This window comes from Panthera uncia, chromosome B4 (genome assembly GCF_023721935.1).
Source record: "Panthera uncia isolate 11264 chromosome B4, Puncia_PCG_1.0, whole genome shotgun sequence".
In the NCBI taxonomy this organism is placed as follows: domain Eukaryota; kingdom Metazoa; phylum Chordata; class Mammalia; order Carnivora; family Felidae; genus Panthera; species Panthera uncia.
The window spans coordinates 13,454,885-13,475,360 of NC_064809.1; the positions used below are offsets into that span (position 1 = coordinate 13,454,885).

Here is a 20,476-nt window from a genome sequence, read left to right on the forward strand (position 1 = left end):
TCTATGGGTAATCAAGAGTTGATTGCGTGTCAGAATAAGATACTGATATAATCTATGAGGCTTAATGAACTTTTGGGCTTTTATTTGGAACTTTAGCATATTGAATTAAATTTGTTAAGCCATACATACTAATTTTTCTGTGTAAAATTTATCAGTTCTTCAAAACAAATACCTTTTTTGGATTGCAAAGTAAAATATACTTACTAAAATAAGTATGAAGTAGAAATAAAATATCACTAATATTTCTCTACTATTTTGCCAAAGGCACTTTTGTTTTATAAACATCTTTACCATCTATAAATTAAGTATCAATGTGATTAACATGCAAAACTTAATCACTAACAATACATCTGGCTCATTATTAAACAATACAATATGTTAATTTGGAGCCCACTTCAGTGGCATGGTGTTACTAGTTTTGCTGAATGATAATTGAGCTTAATCATCTGATTTGAAGCCAGTGTCTTTCATCATTTGCTGACAACTTCCAGGGTTATTATAGGAAAAAGTGTAGTAGAAAAAAAAGAGGACCAGAGTTGCATTGCTTTATTCTGGAGTCAGAAAAATTAAAAGCTTTCCTAATTAATAAGGAAAATAGATACACGTTAGCTACTGCCACGTGGATCCCATCATTGTCGAGCGGATATCTGCCAACATAAATCCTAAATTGTAAAAGTTACCTGGCAGGAGGGAGAAATCTGTGTTACACTTCACCATTTCGACTAACACTTAAATATATGTCTAAGCTTTTCTTTTTTCCCTGAAATCACAATATGTATTTCCATGAAAGTACAGTTTTTGTGCATATCCTCACACTTTAACCACATTTTTTAAACAGGTAAAGCATATTTTGACCATTTTCATAAGAAGGAAAGTTCTTTTAATTCACCAGCAGTATTGCTTACCGAGTAGAATTTAATAAAACATTGAAACGACTCAATGGGGAGAAAATTTGCTTACTCATTGGCTAAGCGACTTGCTTCTGCAAAGCTGCCTCAGTGGTCCTCACCCCAGTTTGTGCCTCTGCAACATTTCCTAGGCCATCCAGGTTATTTGGCATTAATAAATTATGGATAGTAAAACAAGTGTCATATGCACCCTTTTATAGTAAAAACTTTGTTAAAAATTTCAGGGAAAAGCAAATTTAATCTATATCGATGATTTAAAATAACTAAAAACTAGAGAATACAATTTAATCACTTTCATATTTTAGAGTGTGGACATATTCCAGAGGACAAAGAAAAAATTGAAGGACTTTAGAATTTTTTGTCTTTTTTTTTTGTTTTATTTTTGAGAGAGAGTGTGAGAGAGCACAGGTGGAGGAAGGGCAGAGGGAGAGAGAATCTTCAGCAGGCTCTGCTTTCAGCTTGTAGCCAGACGCGGGGCTCAGCCTCACAACCCTGGGATCGTGACCTGAGCCGAAATCAAGAATCGGATGTTTAACCCACTGAGACACCCAGGTGCCCCTCGAAGTTTTTTTTATTATGCACACTTGACTACCTTTTTTAAGAGAAACTTAACATGCCATTCCCCGATTTTAAGGAAAGAAAACAGAGTCAAGTCACTGGGGTAAGAAGGCAAAATTCTAGGTACCATGGTGGCCACAACAGCAGTCAGGGATAAATGAAAATATTTGATCTTTGGTGGCTTCAGTGCCTGCTTCCTAATCCACTCATGGGTGAGTCTAAATAAGGTGAGAATTCTCTGGAATCGTGATGTCTAATGAAAACAATAGAAGCTACATATATGTCATTTTAAATTTTTTCGTAACCATATTAAACAAGTAAAATGAAACAAGTGAGATTGCACACCTGGCTGGCTCAGGCAGTAGAGCATGGGACTCTGGATATCAAGATTGTGAGTTTGAGCCCCACATTGGGCATAGATTAGTATAAATAAATGAGCAAATAAATAAATCTTTAAAAAATAATATATTTAGTAAAAGCAAAATATTTCAATATGTAATCAATATGTGTCACATGTGAAGAAATATTTTCCTTTTTTGTGTATGTGTTTGATATTTGTAACTCAGTATGTACTACACACTTAAAGCACATCTCAATTTGGGCCCACCACATTTCAGGTGCTCGATAGCTACATGCAGCTAGGAATAACTATATTGGACATTATGTCCCTAGAACATCGAAGGGATGTGTGCCCATGATACTGAGAAATAGTGTTTGCCTTCTTTGCCTTCTGTCAGTGTAAAATACTAAAATTACCTACCTCAGGGGATGCTTACATCAGTGCTGGCCAAGTAAAGCGCTAACCTAGGTCATAAATTGTTAGTTTGAAGACTCCCTGTTTCTATGATTAAGATAAAGTACTTTTTTTTGTTTAACAATCACTGTTTGGTAAAATATCATGAGTTTCAGTACTTTTGTCTTCAGGTGCAATTCTTTTACCTATGCTCAAACATACTGTGCTACAACTAAATTCTGTATAATTTTATGTAATGCAAAAAAATGGTTTTATATTTTTTATGTTTTGTAGTTCATCTAGAAACCTCTGGCTCTTAATATATTCTGAACTTTATTAAGAATGATAACAGCTGCCTTAACTCTTTAAGATAGTAAATTATTTTAATGGGGACTGTCATCTAATTTCAATTTTCTTTTATATTTTAAGGATATGGAATATTATCTTGTAAAATGGAAAGGATGGCCAGATTCTACAAATACTTGGGAACCTTTGCAAAATCTCAAGTGCCCATTACTCCTCCAGCAGTTTTCTAATGACAAGCATAATTATTTATCTCAGGTAAAGAAAGGCAAAGCAATAAAAGACAATAACAAAGCTTTGAAACCTGCCATTGCCGAGTACATTGTAAAGAAGGCTAAACAGAGGCTAGCTCTGCAGAGATGGCAAGACGAACTCAACAGAAGAAAGAATCATAAAGGAATGATATTTGTTGAAAATACTGTTGACTTAGAGGGCCCACCTTCAGACTTCTACTACATTAATGAATACAAACCAGCTCCTGGAATCAGCTTAGTCAATGAAGCTACCTTTGGTTGTTCGTGTACAGATTGCTTCTTTGAGAAATGTTGTCCTGCTGAAGCTGGAGTTCTTTTGGCTTATAATAAAAACCAACAAATTAAAATCCCACCTGGTACCCCCATTTATGAATGCAACTCGAGGTGTCAGTGTGGACCCGATTGTCCCAATAGGATTGTACAAAAAGGCACCCAGTATTCACTTTGCATCTTTCGAACTAGCAATGGCTGTGGCTGGGGTGTAAAAACCCTTGTGAAGATTAAAAGAATGAGTTTTGTCATGGAATATGTTGGGGAGGTATGTTCAACATATAACAAATAATGTGTGTGGGAGGTTTATGCTTTTTGAAAAGTTAACATTGTACAGCAGTAACAGATATTGGTACATATTTATATTATCGTTTGCAAGTATGTAGAAATTTCTGGCTTGGGAAAAAGTTTTCACGGGCATAGTTAGAAATATAAACTTGTATATGAACAAAAAAATACATGTAATTATAAATGAAATAGTCCTGTTTCAACAAACACCCATTTATAGTCATTGAAACTGGCATTTGTAAAATATGGCAGCTATTATGACATAAACGCTCTTTTTTGTTAATTTTTATTTAATGTGTTTTTTTACCTTACATTCAGGTTAGTTAGCATATAGTGCAACAGTGATTTCAGGAGTAGATTCCTTAATGCCCCTTACCCCTTTAGTCCATCCACCCTCTCGACACCCCTCCAGTAACCCTCTGTTTGTTCTCCATATTTAAGAGTCTCATGTTTTTGTCCCCTGCCCTGTTTGTATATTATTTTTGCTTCCCTTCCTCATGTGAGTGAAGAATGACATAACAGTTCTAAGAAGAAAATCAGATCTAAACCCATGCTGACTTTGGAACCTTTAGATTGTGATTCATCCATTTGATTAAATATGGTTAACTGTAGTTGGCAGAACTCAATTACTGTATCAACATGAGAAGTACTATAGAGTAGACATGCTTTCTGAGCAAGTGTTAGAAAATACAATACATAAAACCATATTTTGCATCCATGAAAAAATCCAAATTCTTTGTACTTCAGCTAGAGACTGTCTCTAAATTACCATTGACTGTGCAAATTTATGTATTTATTTTTTAACTTTTATTTTTTAGAGAGTGCAAGCGAGGGAGAGAGACAGAGAAACCAAACAGGCTCCACGCTCAGAGCAAGAGTCCGACGTGGGGCTCAATCCCACAACCCTGAGATCATGACCCGAGCTGAACTCAGAATGCTCAACTGAATGAGCGACCCATTCGCCCCCGAGCAAATTTATTTTTATACATATAACGTATATATACAAAAAATAGTATTTACCATGTACCACATACTATTCTAAGCACCTTATGTGCTAACTCATTAATCCTTGAGTAACTCTGAGGTAGCAGTGTTAGGTCCATTCTTTATCATTGAGGAAACAGGCACAGAAAAATTCAGCAAGGTCCCATTGTAGTGCAGAGGAGCCGGGATTCAAAACCAAGGCTCCAAAATGAGTGCACTTTGCTGCTGTACTACACTTCCTCAAACTGAGTGGTATATTAATCTGTGACTAGAAAAATACAAGTGTGACCGCATATCTTGGGCTGTCAAATCTAACGTTTTAGAAGTTATGTGGAGGGGTGCCTGGGTGGCTCAGTCAGTTAAGCATCTATCTCACTTGGGCTCAGGTTGTAATCTCGCGGTTCATGGGTTCAAGCCCCTTGTTGGGCTCTGTGCTGATAGCCTGGATCCTGCTTCAGATTCTTTGTCTCCCTCTCTCTGTCTCTCCCTTTCCCCTGCTTGTGCTCTCTCTCTCAAAAAATGAATAAACATTTTGAAAAATGCAAAAGTTATATGGAATTAGGCCACATATAATTATCTGTATTCATCTAGAATTCTGAGATTAAATTGGAGCCCTGTTTTGATCCTTAAATTTTTAGACAATAGCAGATTATTATAAATCACTGTTCAGGATACTAGATCTTGTATGATCAAACTCTTCTCTGTTTTGACTTACTGAATGCAGTAGTTATTTATATCTGGTTGACACCATGAATTGCTTTAGACATTTTTGGTTTCTTAAGCTGAGCATCTATCTGGTAAAGCTGTGTTCTTAGAACTGCAGAGGATGGTTTTGATCCACAGAATTTCATGAAAACAACCTGGTCTGCAAAACTAAACTTTGCATACAATTGACTGCAAATTTAACGTACCTTCTTTCCTGTATTTGTAACAAATTTCCACCTTGTAACTAACTGCATAGATGAGTTACAGGAAAAATAAGTTTTTAGAGCATTTTTACTGTAAATTTCTTCCTTTACATTCCAGGTAGGTCCTACAGAAAGCTATATTTGGGTAGCTTTTTGAACACGTGAATAAATGAGAATAAACGTAGTACTGTCTCCCCTTGTTGATTGTGGGTTGTCCTGATTCCTAAGCAGCCATGATTGTCCTGCGGTCGTATCTCCCCTTAGCTTCCCATGTCTTTCCTTCTGTGTGTAGAGTAGTTTGTGTGAATGTTTTGATGACACATTGACTTGTTACTTTTTAAACCTCTGGAGGCACTAAAACAATAATAATAGTTTTATGGATGAGTGTTTCTTTAGTTCAACAATAGCTATATAATATACTATAGTTTTTTCTTTTTAGGTAATCACCAGTGAAGAAGCTGAAAGACGGGGGCAGTTATATGACAACAAAGGAATCACATATCTCTTTGATCTGGATTATGAATCTGATGAATTCACAGTGGATGCAGCCCGATATGGAAATGTCTCTCATTTTGTGAATCACAGTGTAAGTGTGATTACACTGTTTTTAATGATTTTCCATAGTTGAGGAATAATTATCTTTAAATGACTTAGCCTTTTAATATTTCCAAAGTATTGTAATACAGAGACCTCTTTGGTTAGATTATTGTATTATTACCATATGGAAAATCCATTGAAGTGCCTACCAAATACCATGCATTTTGCAAGAGTTTTTACATACGTTCATTTAATCTTTCCAGAACTCCTTAAGTATCATCTTCTTGTAGAAGAGGAATTAAGAGGTAGCAAGGTTAAGAATTACATACAACTGTAGAGGTTTCTTACAGAAGTTAACAGCTGAATTTTAGGATATGGATATGTAGCTAAACATAGCTATATTTTCTTAAAATGTAAATATGTTAACATATTTACAGAATTTTAAGAATTCATAGAGTATTGAAGTATTGAGGGCCATTTTCCTAAATTATAATTGTAAATTAAAATTCTAAAATACAATTCTAAATTGTACTCTAAATACAATACAATAGTAGTAGGCTTGTGAGATTGATGTTTTCTCCATTTTATAGATTACAAGGAAAATGTGTCTCCAGAGAGTATTATATACCTGACCATATAAGGAAGTGTAGACTATGCTAAGCTTTTGATGGGTTTTATTCCAAGAAACTAGTTTATGTTGAGTAGTGAAATGTCAGAGACCTTCTGACTCCTTGTTAGTTTTCTGATTTACTTAAACTTTTACTTTAATTTTTTTCTTAGTGATAAATTTGAAATACTCTCAAAATAGATGTATTCTATTCAAGGGCACTTAAAACAATGATTTTGGTTTTAGCTCTTTCTTCTTGCATAGTCCAGAACTTAATGTAGAAATCTCAAAATATTAAACCCAATCAGAAGTTACGGCAATGAAACCTCCATGCAGTATGAAATTTGAGTTGTATAATGCTAATTTGATTTTTTAAATACAGTTTTTCTCTTTCTTTATGCCTTACTGAACTATGTACAGGTGAAATGATAATGGTATATAAAACTTGCATTATAATTCTCCAGAAAAATTAAAAAGTTGAGATAGATGAAACGGGATTGGTGAAAATGTTAATTGTTGAACTGCAGGGTAAATGTATGTGGATTTATTATTTTTTCTAGTGTTAATGTATGTCTGAGATTTTCTGTAAATGAAAATAGTATTTTTAAATTTGAATGCCTCAGAGACCTCTAAACAGTAAACAACTTAATTTCCAATGAAACTTAAAAAATAATAGTTTGGGGAATTAAATATTTCATATGGCATGTAGAAGAGCCTGTCCATTACATTTTTACTTAAATGGGTTCTAATGTTCCTTTTTAGTGTGACCCAAATCTTCAGGTGTTTAATGTTTTCATTGATAATCTCGACACCCGTCTTCCCCGAATAGCATTGTTTTCCACAAGAACCATAAATGCTGGAGAAGAGCTCACTTTTGATTATCAAATGAAAGGTACGGTTTTCAAGTAAGGTTTGTTTGATTTCAGTTATTTGCATATGAAGACTGTAATCAGAGTAGGAAAAGACCTTAGATCATCTGAACCAAACAATATTAAAGAAGAAAAAAATGAGGCTATAAGAGTTGGTCTTTTTACTCAAGGTCACAAAGCTACTCTGCCAGAGGTAAAACTAAAATCTGCCTGACCTTGAGCTGAGTAATGCTCTTTTCTCAGCATCACGCTGTCACCTGCTTTTTTTCATAATTTCCATGATCAAAGTTTGTTCTACATCTTTTCTCAATACTACTTGTATTTTAAAATTGTAAGGCATACATTCCTGAAAATGTACCAAGAGATGTATATTCAGGGCGCCTGGGTGGCTCATTTAAGTGTCCAACTTGCTTAGGTCATGATCTCACGGTTTGTGGGTTCAAGCCTCACTTCGGGCTCTGTGCTGACTGCTCAGAGCCTGGAGCCTGCTTCAGATTCTGTGTCTTCCTCTCTCTCTGCCCTTCCCCCGCTCACACTCTGTCTCTCTCTAAAAAATAAATAAACATTTAAAAATTTAAAGAGATGTATATTCAGAGGATTGAAAATATTTAAATCACATCTGAACTTATTCCATTCCTACTTGGATTTGGTTTTTTTAAAAAAACACATCAATTTTATTTGCTTTGTTGGGACCATATGTTTTTTTCTTTCCTTTGTTTTTCTAAGTGTTAATTATAGTTTGTTACTATTTGGCCTGACTTTATGGCCCTTAAATAATGTATGAAATTGAATGTGTATCTGATTTTCCCACTAAGTTTCATCATTTCGCAAAGCTGTTCTTGGAAGTATGGCTAATAGCGTATGCTTTTATCTCTTACTAGCTCCACACCATCCCTTTCAAGATAATTCATAATTTGTCTCTGGACATTCACATTGATTTAAAACGAATAAGAGATTTGAACTTCATTCTGAATGGTCTTAACTTTTTCTTGTGTATTTCTTTTTCTGTGTACTCAGGTTCTGGAGATGTATCTTCAGATTCCGTTGACCACAGCCCAGCCAAAAAGAGGGTCAGAACTGTGTGCAAGTGTGGAGCTGTGACTTGCAGAGGTTACCTCAACTGAATTTTCAGGAAACAGCTGATGATTGTAGTTTGTTTTTTTCTAATGTTAACCTTTAAAAAAAGTATTTGGGACTCTTTTCATATTATCAGGATTATATACTATGTTAATTTACAATTCATGTTTCAAACTATTGGCCAAATGCATTACTGATGCTTCTGAAGAGAACACAGGGTCACAGAGACTAATTTAAAATACACATATCTAGTGATTAGACACCAAACATGAAAGGAAAACTGACAGATCAGCATACACATACATAAGAAGTCTGTGTGAATAGAGAAATGCCTCCTTCAGTGTTTAAGCGTTAAACTGATAACGTAACCATCACTAAGATCAAATATTCAACCTGCCATACACCTTGAATTTAGAGAAAGAGTTAATTTGGGCAAATACATACAAGTGCTATTTTTGTTATGTTGTCATTCCCGTTAATTACTCACTGTACTTGTATTTAAGAAAAATAGGTGATACGGAATTATACTCTATTTTCTACTTTCATTAAAATACTGGGATCTTAATGATACAGAAATTTAAGGTCTAAAATTCAATGTAAACAGGTTTAATTACAGCTTGATTTCATATTTTGAAGCAATCCAGACTGCTATGAGGCATGTATGTCTGAATCAGTAATTCTTAAAAGATTTTTAACCTTGTAAAAGAATAATTTCCAAAAAGCTCTAAAATTCTGGAACGGATGGCCATTATGCTGCTTTGAAAGGGTGGGGCACTGAGACCGGGAGGGTTTCTTGGAAGTGGAGAAATGGAGCACTTTCAGGGCCCCTCTTAATAACACAAATTGAGAGATCCATGTTGCATACCTGGTCTAAACAGAAACAGCAAAACAAGATACTCCTGAGTGCATCTGCACCTAACAGTGTTTCATACAATACACGAATATTACATCTTCCGAATTTCAGGCGGTTTTAACATTTCCACCAAATTTAATTATTTTTATATTCCCCGCAAGCTCTTCTTGAAATAATCTATATTTTGAACTGATACTTATTTTTTATACATGAATTTTTTAAACGTGATAAAGCTAAACTTGGCTTGGCCAAAGTGTGTATCTGAATTATGAGAACATTTTTACTTGAACCATGAACACTGAAATGGAATACAGTTGTTTGGTTTTGGTTTCTGTTTTTCTGCATAGTAAAACCTCAGTTGGGAACAACTATGTTTTCATCTCTGTGATTTTGGGATTTGTAATCATGGAGTCCAACATGAAGGTAAATGCAGCAAGTAAATCTAGCTTTCAGTATTCCTAATTAAATTTTACCTAAGTTCATTGCCCCATTGCTTTACTGACCTAAAATAAGTTTGAGTAAAATTGCACTGATGGCAAGAATCCAGCACTTCAAATACCTTCTTAATCCTTAACCTCTTTTTTGGGAGAAGCTACACTTTATTATGCATTATATCACTACCACATGATTTGCTCTTTCATAATATGGGATAAATTCTTTACATGTTTGGAGTCTCACAGCGTATTAACCAAAATCTGCAGAAGGTGTCACGGAAAAATACATTTCTTAGTGCCGTTTATGTTTTCTTTATGAGGAAATAGTCACATGGTGTCAGTGGTGAGAAAGCATCACAGATTTACAGGTGCTCCCAGTGGCCAAGCTTACTTTGAATTCTGATTCTCACAGGTTTAAAAAATGTAACTAATATTCTTCTTAAAAAGTTAATGTTTTACTGTCCAGTTTTTTGATCTTGTCTTTTTGTGGTAAATGTAAAACAGGACAGCAAAGGGAAGAATGGCTATTTTCACAAAACTTGTTTTGTACTGTCCTTAGTAATAGACATTTAATGGGTCTTTGAGATTTTAGTTACCTGTGTTACCCTTGTTTGATTACAAAGCTGAATTTAATCAGTAAAATAGAAACTCTCTACATGAGGCTGTTAGGAGCTTTTAACCATTTTAAGTCAACATTTAGCTTCTTTGGTTTCTCAAGCTGTCAGAATTTGTTCTCTCAATATGAAGCCTATGTTCAACGGCCATGTTTACATGAAGTTTAAACCGTAAGTTAATCTACTCTGCAAGTTGTATTAATACCATTGTTTTCAAGATCTACTTAAGGATCGTGATACAGTTGTAATCTCAGGGTTTTTTCCCCCATATGTGCAAAATCTAGACTGCACTTTTTTTTTTTTTTTACAGTTCAATTTTCTTTAGCAAAATAAATTTAGTTTGGCATTTGATTTTCTATTTATGGTGGTTTAGCTTTGTTATTGAATATTTTATTTTCTTACCAGTAAGCTACAAAAGGGGCAAAAAAATAACCAATGTATTCCTGACTACTTGCTTTTGAGATTAACCAAAGGTTGTTATACCATCACTTTAAATGTTATTTGCCTTTTAAGAAAGTTTATCATTGTCATGGTTGGTCCATTTGAATATTAAAGAATTTTACATAGCATAATGTGGATGGATACTTCTAAAATATTTTGAGCATTATGAGTCACCAGATTACTTAAACACATTATGCTAAATAGGTAAACCCTGGAACCACAGGGGAATGTTAGACTTCAAGCTCCTATTCTTGGAGCAAGTCTCAGGCCCTTTATCTGCGTTCCTGTGCATCTCATAAACCCATGAGGCTGGTGCTGCCAGCCCTACAGCACAGCAAAGGGAAGGGGTCAGGACTGGTTAGGTAACATGAACATGCCCAAGATCACGTGGCTCGGGGGCAGTAAACCACCTATTTATACTGGACTCTATTTCGTACTGCTAGTTTAAACAAACTGTAAGTCTTGGATTCCTCTCTCAGGCAAATGTGGCTAGCCACTGCATTTCTTCTGTCATGTATCTTGGCATTTTGAAACTTTTCACTTTTTCCTTTATACTTCACAGTTCTTAGAGTAAAAATCAAGTAGCCACTATAATTAATCCTACCCCTACCTGCGCTCTTTTTGAGAGGCATTATTGCATAGTGGCTAAGAGCATGGACTCTCGAGCTTGAATTGCCTGTATTTTCAGTCCTGACTTCACTCCTTCTCAGCTATGTGAACTAACCTCTCTGTGCCTCAGCCTCATTTTTGAGTGGGAAGAATAAACTTAACCTGCCTCAAAAGGTGGTGATGAGCATTGAAGGAGTTAATATCCAGTGTGTAAAAGAACTATCATCACAGAGTAAGCACCACATGTAAGTATCTGCTGTAATTCTGTACTGTAAACCTGTACTTTTATAGTCTTTGGTGATCCCTACAAGTTTTTTTTTTTAATCAAAAGTCTGTTCTAGTGCTCTTAGCCCTTAAATTCATTCACCTGGCATTTATTGTGCCAGGTTCTCATAAAACAAAATATGGCAGTATGTAATATTAAATGGATGATATGATTATACAGTGCTAATATATTCAGAAGAATGTTTACAGGCATGTATTGAGTCCCCACCTTGGATTATAAGCTATACTATTAAGATGAGGTCTTTAGTGTCAGTGAAATTAGTTATATTTGATTACATGACTTATTAATGAAGTGTAACTAATTTTTAGAACTACAGATTAAAAATGAAGTCTCTGGGCTTGTGTATTAGGCCTGTTGTAGTTACGACTGGAAACTCAGTGATCTGTAATCTCTACTGGTCTCTTTAGTGATTTTATATTCACTTTGCTTTCAGGCCATAGAACTCGTAGGAGAGATGGGTAAAATGGGATAACTGTATTTCTACCCCAGTCACACACAGTCTGGAGAGTACTTAATCAAAAACTGGGAGTATCTGTGGCATTAGAAAGAAGGGGTCAGTGCAGCAGGGTGATAATGCATATCATTGTTGGTTTAATTGACCTGCAAATTGATTTAGAGATGCCAACTTAAATTTGTTTTAAGGGAAATCTGTGCCTTTGCTTCCTTAATCTATAAAATGTCAGCATACCCAAAGTACTGAAGAGTATTTAATAGAACTTTATTAAACCACATATATAGCTGTACAAAAACATAATCCATTAACAGACTTTAAGGAAATCCAACAACTAGAACACACTTACATTTTTGCCATTTCATTCTTTTCTTTTGGGTCCTAATTTCTCTCCTTTTCATTTTACCTTTGTGTTCAAACCAGCATTCAGAAGTGAGCTTTTGAAATAAATAAGGGGCTGATTGTTTTTAAGAGTTTTTATGACCCAGGATGCAGCCATCTATCAGGGTGAATGTGCCATGGCGCTTGAGAACATTCTCTGTTGGGTGGAGTGTTCTGTGTCAGTTGCAGTTGGTTAATGGTGCCATGGAGTTCTTCCATAGCCTTGCTCACTTCCTGTGTGCTAATTCTATTACCGATAGAGGAACAGGTAGAGTTCCCAGCTCGACTGTGCATTAGTGTTTCTCCTTTGGTTTTGCTTTCTCTCTTTTGAAGCTGTTGCAGCAACATACTCACGTAGGATTGTGTCTTCTTAGTGAACTGGACCTTTTGTGAGAAATTTGTCTGATGGTAATATAGTCGTTCCAGCTTTAAGTAGTGGAAGTATTTAGATATATTTTTCCAGGCTTTACTTTTAACCTGCCTGCATCATTTGAATTGAGTTTCTTAGAGACAGCATATAAAAACGTTCTGTTTCTTTCCCTGGGTTTTTTCTGGTGTGTGTTGACCACTTTCACTTAACGTAATTATTGATGTTTGGATTTAGTTCTACCTTATTTTCTGCTTTTTACCTCTATTTTTTGTTCTTTTTCCCCTTTACTGCCTTGTTTTAGGTTACATGAACATTTTTAAATATTCCATTCTGACGTGTCCATTATGATTCTGACCATTACCTCTTTGTGTAGGTTTTCTACTGGTTGCTCTAGAATGCAAGGTTTTTCATTTTTAAGTATCTGAGAATGAGCTTTTTCTTTTTTCAGTGACTATATTCTCCCCTGTTGCCAGCTTCTCATATAAATACTGTAAATGCTCTCCTTTAGGTAGCTCAGCTTCTGGTGTGGAGGGAATTTCAAAATCAGAGGAGCTCTGGGAATCTGCATTGGTGCTAAAATTTAGTAGCCTTTTTTCCTGAGGTATGTGTTTCCCACTGCTTAGAGTGGTTATTTCTCCAACACTAGGAGCCATATTTGCATCTTGATTTCTGCTTTTCAAGTCAGAATAAGTATCCTTTGGGCAAAGTACATTTTGTTCCATCTGAGAGGCAGGAATATTCTCTTTGATTCTTGGTCTATAGCTGCCTTTGTTCAAGAAGGTAATATCCCCACTGTTTCTCTCTTGGGATGATAACAAAACAGTGTCCGATTGGCTGTCCCAGCCTTGACTCCCTTGTTCGGATATGTGTGTTGACTGAGAAGAATTCTGGGAAGAGATGTGAGTTGACTCTCCATCAGAGTCACTAAAAATCTTTGGCGACTGAGAGCCCCCTGCCTCTGTGGAAGAAGGGAGGTTTTCCAAACTGTCATCTGTGATTTCATCATTTCTTTTAAAGAACACTTCCCACTGTGGTACTTCTACATCAGCCTTTTGCTGGTGATGTGTGACAGCACCCAGGTCTTCTTGAGATGAAGCTGGGGTTTGTAATTCTTCTTCACCTTCGCTGTTGGATTCTTCACATTCTATAAAGTTTGCCAAAGGAAAGGTATGCATACTCTCTTTGTACCCTGTGCTTTGTCTCTCTTGCTCAGGCTGGCTTGGGGAAGCTGCAGTCATCAGATACACGTCAGGGTGAAGAGTTAGCTGGTATGGAACCTTGTGCCTTAGCGGTAACGGCACAGGATCATCAAAGAGGTCATCTTCCTCCTCTGTGGGGAAAAACACAACAGATGTGTGGGAAACACAGAATGCAAAGGGAATCAATTTGTGCTTTTAATTTAAAATCCAATTTGTAGCATGTAGCTGTAGTTTCAATTGGTGGAGGTGCAAATAACGTGTCCCTCTTCTAAGAAAAAGGCCCCTTATTCTTAGCATAATCTGAACAATTTACCACCCTTCCACTAATGCCGGACTTTAAGGTTGAGAATATTGATCAGTGTTCCCCAAATAAGGCCACAATGCCTGTAACAGTGGTTCTTAAACTTGGATGAACATTAGCATCATCTGGAAAGCTTTTTAAAAAAAAAAAATATACAGCTTTCTATCCCATTCCAGATCTACTGAATCCCTAAAGGTGGGACCCAGTAATTTAATTTTCACTTTAAGTTCTGTGATTCTGTTCATCAGCCAGGTTTGCAAACTGTATGTTCTGCAAAAAGTAGATCATGAGTTGGCTGATTTAATAAAAAGTCATTTTCTAGTTTTTACTGATAACTACTTGGTACATGTCATGGGCTGTGTCCTCCAAAGTTCCTAATTTGAAGCCCTGGCCCCAATGTCATGGTATTTGGAGATGGGATATAAAATGGGATTAGTATCTTTGTAAGAAGAGGAAGACCAACTTCTCACTTTCCTTCTTCATGCATGGACAGCCTGTGGAAAGGCTCCTCAGTGTGTACTGAGGAGGAGAGACTGTCTGCAAGCCCGGAAGTGGGCCCTTTCCAAGAACCAAATATGCTGGCATGCTGACCTTGGACATCCCAGTCTCCAGAACTGTGCGAAATGTCTTGCTAAGTCACCCAGCCTCTAGTATTTGTCATAGCAGCCTGAGTCGGCTAAGTGCACACTGCTGGGTGACAGATACTTGAGGGGAATGCGGATTAGATCAACTTCAACTAAATGTGCCAAATGGGGTTTACTTTGAATAAGGCACATTTAGTGTCACGAACAAAGTCAACAAATGTACTTTTTTTTTAAAAGCATGTTGCATTAGCAATATAATGAGCCCAATTCACTTACTTTCTTTACTTATTTTTATTTTTTAGTGAGCAAGGAGGGAGAGGGGCCAAAGGGGAGAAAGAGAATCAGGCTCCCTGCTCAGCCCAGAGCCCCACATGGAGCTCAGTCCCACAAAGTGTGAGATCACGTCCTGAGCCAAAATCAGGAGTCGGATACCCAATCGAGTGAGGCACCAAAGGTACCCCTCCACTTAAAATCTTAAAGTCAGGAAACCTTACTTGGAGAGTGAAATTACCATAAATTGAGAAGGCTTGTAACGGGGGAAAACAAGTATTTTCTTGGTCTCTAATGGCACCCGGGAAGGAGATTAAATGCTCATGAGACAGTCTATGGCAACTTAATTGTTCTAGTATTGTCTTATAACTACCCACCTAAAAAGATAAGTGTTCCCAGTGATTCAAGGATGTAGCTAAACACTACATTTTTAAGAGCTGGTTTTTAAAAAATGTACCAAAGAGTAGTCCTGCTCCCATGGATCATCTTGCTTCCATGTTCCGAAGGAGACAGGTCTGGAGAAGATGGGTCAACAGTACACTAGGTCAAAACCAGATCAGTATGGTTCCTGGCTCTGTGTAATTCTTAAGCAACTATTTCTCTCCTTTTCTGAAAGACTTAAAGTGACTAAGATGTCTAGTACTGTATTTGGAATCAGCCTGATCTCTAAGATAGGGGGCTTCATTTCAACACACAGATTATAGATCTGTTTTAGCCAAAGTTAACTTTTTAGGAAATATTTTTGTATCCTAAGTTTAACAGTATCACGGTGTGTTTCAGCTGTAAGATAATCTGTACATTTTTCCCATCAATCCATCTGTATGTATTGAAAAACAAGTTTCTATACTATACTATCAAGTTAATTCTGACACAATGATTTCTCTGTGAAATCGGAAAGGCATAGAACACTAAGAAGTGTTAAAATCCTCAGTAGTATTTACTGATAAACTGATAAACACACTTAAACCCAGTGTTAAAAAGGACAAATGTTATAATTCACAGATAGTATCTGTGTCTGTATAACTTGGTATAACCATATTGGAGAACAACTGGACATCATCTCGCAAGCACCTTAATTTCTACAATTTAACCCAATGAGAAGTGTGAAACAGATTTATGTACAATGTTGTTCATCACAATATTTGTAAAAGTTAAAAATAGGTTGTTAACCTAAGCGTACAAAGATCCGATACATCATTATATAGCCATAATGCAAAGTATGCAGCTGTTAAATTGTTTTTGAACAATAACAAAAATTTCCCAATGAAAAGTTTTTCAGGGGCGCCTGGGTGGCTCAGTTGGTTGGGCGTCCAACTTCGGCTCAGGTCATGTTCTCACGGTTCGTGATTCGAGCCCCGCGTCGGTCTCTGTGCTGACAGAGCCTGGAGCCTGCTTCAGATTCTGTGTCTCCCTCTCTCTGGCCCTCCCCCGCTCAAGCTCTGTTTCACTCTCTCTCTCTAAATAAACATTAAAAAAATTAAAAAAAAAAAAAAAGTTTATTTCAGCCTGTGTGCATCTATCTGCTCTTACAGCAGGTGGTAGACAGCCCTTGCGTAAGCTGCCCTGGTCCCGACTTCAGGACTGCTGTCCACCTCTTTTTAAACACATAAAAAAAAATTTTTTTTTGAGAGAGTGCAAACAGGGGAGGGAAAGAGAGGTGGGGGGGAGGGGGCAGGGGGTGAGACAGACTCCCAAGCAGGCTCCATGCTGACAGAGAGCCTGATGCAGGGCTCAAACTCAAACCCTGAGATCATGACCTGAGCCAAAGTCAGATGCTTAACAGATTGAGCCCCCCAGGTGCCCCATTTTTAATAATTTTTAATGTCCCTCTGAGTTTTATAGATATATATATGAAGGAGGGGGAGGAAATACATTAAAACGCTATTCAAAGTAACTTAGAGTTGTGAGGTTCTATATAACTATTTTCTCAATTAGCTGCCATGGGTAGCTGCTAATTTATAAGAAAACTGATTTTATAAAACTGGTCTAGGGGAATAATTGTAATAGCTGATAACTATTAAATTATGTAAAGATTTTAAAAATAGCATGAAGCGCTTTATTGAAATGCTTTTCAAAGAGGCTGACAAGGACTCCTGGGTTTGCCCCAAGATTTGAAAGTAAAGAAACTGGAAAAACTGGTCAGCACACTAGAAAGCACCACAGACCTTAAAGCACTCAGGATGGAATTCCAAAGTCAGTGACACATGTGGACTGAAGCGAACATGGCCCCGGTGGCTTACAAAATACATCTGCAAACACCAACTAGAGGGACTGATGCCAAAGAGTTGCCCAGAGACCTAGACCTGTACAAATAAAAGCTATAAAAATTACTATATTAACAAGGAATAAAAACAGGAAGCAACAAGGAACAAAAGGAAAAAAGCTAAAACAATAAATTGGAAAAACAAACATCAATTTGAAAACTCAAACTAGTGGCCCAATTAAAAAAAAATACATATTCAACAAAAATGTGTCATCTGGGTAGGTGCATAAAGGGACAAAATGTTAAGCTAAAAATGATTTTGTTTTCAGCCAAGAAAGAATAGCAGGAACTACGTTTTACCTCCCCCCTGAAACAACTAAAAAACCAGACAAAATACAGCAAAGGCTCTCAAGAAAGTAGACCTCAGGCAGTGAAGGACAATGACACCTGAGCGTGGGAAACAAATGACGTGAGTTCTAAGACTGCCCCAGTTCACTTGGTGACTGTTTCTAGGCAGGAAGGGTACACCCAGATAGAGCCCATGGGCACTTTAGTCGAGGAGGTGACTGGGAGTCAGGAAGCCAAGGTGGTTGGAGTCTACAGAGCAGAGGCCCAGAGAGGCCCCTCTAGCATTCGGCAGACTGATCGGTGCATCCTACTGAGGTAACTACTTGAGCCCAGGGTGCCTGTTCCCAACAGCCAGAGTGGAACCCCTTGATTCACAGGGTGTCTGTAAGGGTACTAAAAGGGCCTTGCCTTAGGAGTGGGGAGAGTTCATTCCAGACTAAATGCTGCCCTGCTCCTACCTAACAAAGATAAAAAGCAAGACAAAAGGATCAAACTGTTCCAAGCTTCCAAACCAGTTAACTACATGCCAGAACAAAGTGCACGAATATTTTTAGAAATCCAAAATTATGCAGAACCTAACAAGGTAAACTTCAGAAAATATGGCATCCAACAAAATATTACCAGACAAGCATAAAGGGGAGAAAATACAGTCAATAAGAAAAAAGCCAAAATCCCGAAATGATCAAGAAAACACGGGAATAAATCTTCATGATCTTGGATTGAGCAATAGTTTCTTAGGACAGCAAAAGTTCATGCAGCAAGACAAAAATGAAATAAACTGGACTTAATCAAAACTTAAATTTTCACACTTCAACAGACGCCATCAAGAAAGTGAAGACAAGGTGTAGACTGGAAAAGAATATGTGCAAATCCTATCTGACAAAGGGGATACACCCAGAGGATATAAAGAAATCTTACAATAAGACCAATAATCCAATTTAAAAATGGACAAAAGATGTGAAATGGACATTTCAGCCAAGAGCATCAAAGCACATGACTTAAGCTGAAATCAGTAGTGAAATACAAATCAAAACTACAAGGAGATTAACTTTATATCCACTAGAATGGCTATAATCGAAAAGTATGAGCTATAATGCAGAGAAATTGGAATCCTTATAGCTGGTGGGAGCAAAAAGTGTGTTCGGTTTGGAAAATAATTTCTCCTTGTTAAAAAATGCTAAAAGATTTATTGTGTGTATGTTACAGAATAAATGTGCCTGCCCCCAAATTCCTGTGTTGAAACCCTAACTCCCAGTGTGGTTGTATTTGGAAATGGGGACTCTAAGGAAGTAATTAAAGTAAGTTCATAGGGATGGGTCCCTGATCCAATAGGATTAGTGTCCTTATAAGCGACATCAGAGAGCCCTCTCCCCCCTACCGCCCTCTGCCTCCAGCACATGCCTTTCCCCAGGAAATGGCATGTCAGCACACAGCACCAGGACAGTGGCCAATAAGCCAAGCAAGAGAAGACGCCTCAGAATGAAACCCACTTTGCCAGCACCTTGATCTTGGACTTCTAGCCTCCTGAATTATGAGAAATGTCTGTTATTTAAGACACCCAGTTTGAGGTATTTGTTATGGCAGCTCAGGCAGACTGAGATCACCCTCCCCACACTCACCATAACCTAGAAATTCTACTCCCATGTTATTTACCCCAAATAAAATAAATCATATGTCCACACAAAGACGTGTCTGCAAATATTCAAAGCAGCATAATTTATAACTAAAAAAGCAGAAACAACCCAAATGTCCATCAACTGGTGGATGGATAAATAAAATGTGACCAAAAAAAAAAAAAGTAATGATACTATAAGACAGATGGGCTCTGGAAACATGCTAAGAAGCCGGGCAGAGAAGACCAAATGTCGTATGATTCCATTTACCTGAAATATCCAGAAGAGACAAATCTATAGATTTAGTGGTTGCCTAAAGCGGGAGGTAGTAATGCGGAGTAACTTGAAATGGGCAGTTTCTTTTTGGAGTAATGGAAATGCTCTGAAATTAGTGGCAAATGGCTGCACAAGTCTGCTAGTAATAATCATGGAAGTGTTCACCTAAAAGGGGTGAAATTTATGGTATATAAATTATACTGCAATAAAGCTTTAAAAAACTGGCAGGTTAAAGAAAAAATAAGTAGTGTGGGGTTTTTAACAATAAAATGTATGACAATAATGGCACAGACTGTGAGGAGGAAGTGGGACCAGTGTCTTAAGTTTCTTATACTGTATGATACTAGAATAATATTTGTCCTAACTTTTCACTCTGGTAGGTTAAAGATGTATACTATACACTACTAAAACAGTTACTGCCAATAACCAACAAGAAATTAAATATAATCTATCGTTACTCCATCCAAAGGAAGGCAGAAAGAAAGAAGAAATGTAGAGGGAACAAACAGCAAGATGGTATATTTAAAGCTGACCATATTAGTAATCTCATTAAGCATAAATTGTCCAACCAAGCACTCCAATAAAAAGACAGAAGTTACCCGATTGGCTATAGAAAACAAGACCCAAAATGCTGCCTATAAGAAACCCATCTTTAAATATAAAGACAAATTAAAAATACAGAGATGGAAAAACATATACCATACTAACTAATCAGAAGAAAGTTTAGTAGCTATATTAATATCTGGTGAAGTATATTTCAAAGGTAGGAATATTACCAGGATTAAGAGTCATTTCCTAAATATAAGAGGACTTAACAATCTTAAATATGTGTGTCCCTGATAGCAGTGCTTCAAACTGATGAAGCGAAAAGTAATCGAATTACAAGGAATAACAAACCCACAACTGTAACGGGAGATTTCAACAACTTTCCCTCAATAATTTGCAGG

At 36.8% G+C, this 20,476-nt stretch overlaps 2 protein-coding genes across 12 annotated transcripts in view; one reads left to right on the top strand and one right to left on the bottom strand.

Annotated features, from left to right (window-relative positions):
- SUV39H2 (SUV39H2 histone lysine methyltransferase) overlaps positions 1-8,935 on the top strand; it is a 21,571-nt gene extending 12,636 nt beyond the window's left edge. For 3 of the 6 annotated variants that reach the window (XM_049624640.1, XM_049624641.1, XM_049624642.1), the window contains 4 exons: positions 2,629-3,294; positions 5,646-5,792; positions 7,113-7,242; positions 8,237-8,935. In XM_049624640.1, the coding sequence (XP_049480597.1) occupies positions 2,629-3,294; positions 5,646-5,792; positions 7,113-7,242; positions 8,237-8,343 (1,050 nt within the window). In that variant the 3' untranslated portion in view covers positions 8,344-8,935. Of the gene's footprint in view, positions 1-2,628; positions 3,617-5,631; positions 5,793-7,112; positions 7,243-8,236 lie in introns of those variants that run through there. The other 3 variants (XM_049624646.1, XM_049624645.1, XM_049624644.1) reach the window with 3 other exon arrangements.
- Positions 8,936-12,230: 3,295 nt separating this feature from the next.
- DCLRE1C (DNA cross-link repair 1C) overlaps positions 12,231-20,476 on the bottom strand; it is a 47,020-nt gene continuing 38,774 nt past the window's right edge. For all 6 annotated transcript variants that reach the window (XM_049624635.1, XM_049624632.1, XM_049624634.1 and 3 more), the window contains one exon: positions 12,231-14,065. In XM_049624635.1, the coding sequence (XP_049480592.1) occupies positions 13,149-14,065 (917 nt within the window). In that variant the 3' untranslated portion in view covers positions 12,231-13,148. The remainder of the gene's footprint in view (positions 14,066-20,476) is intronic.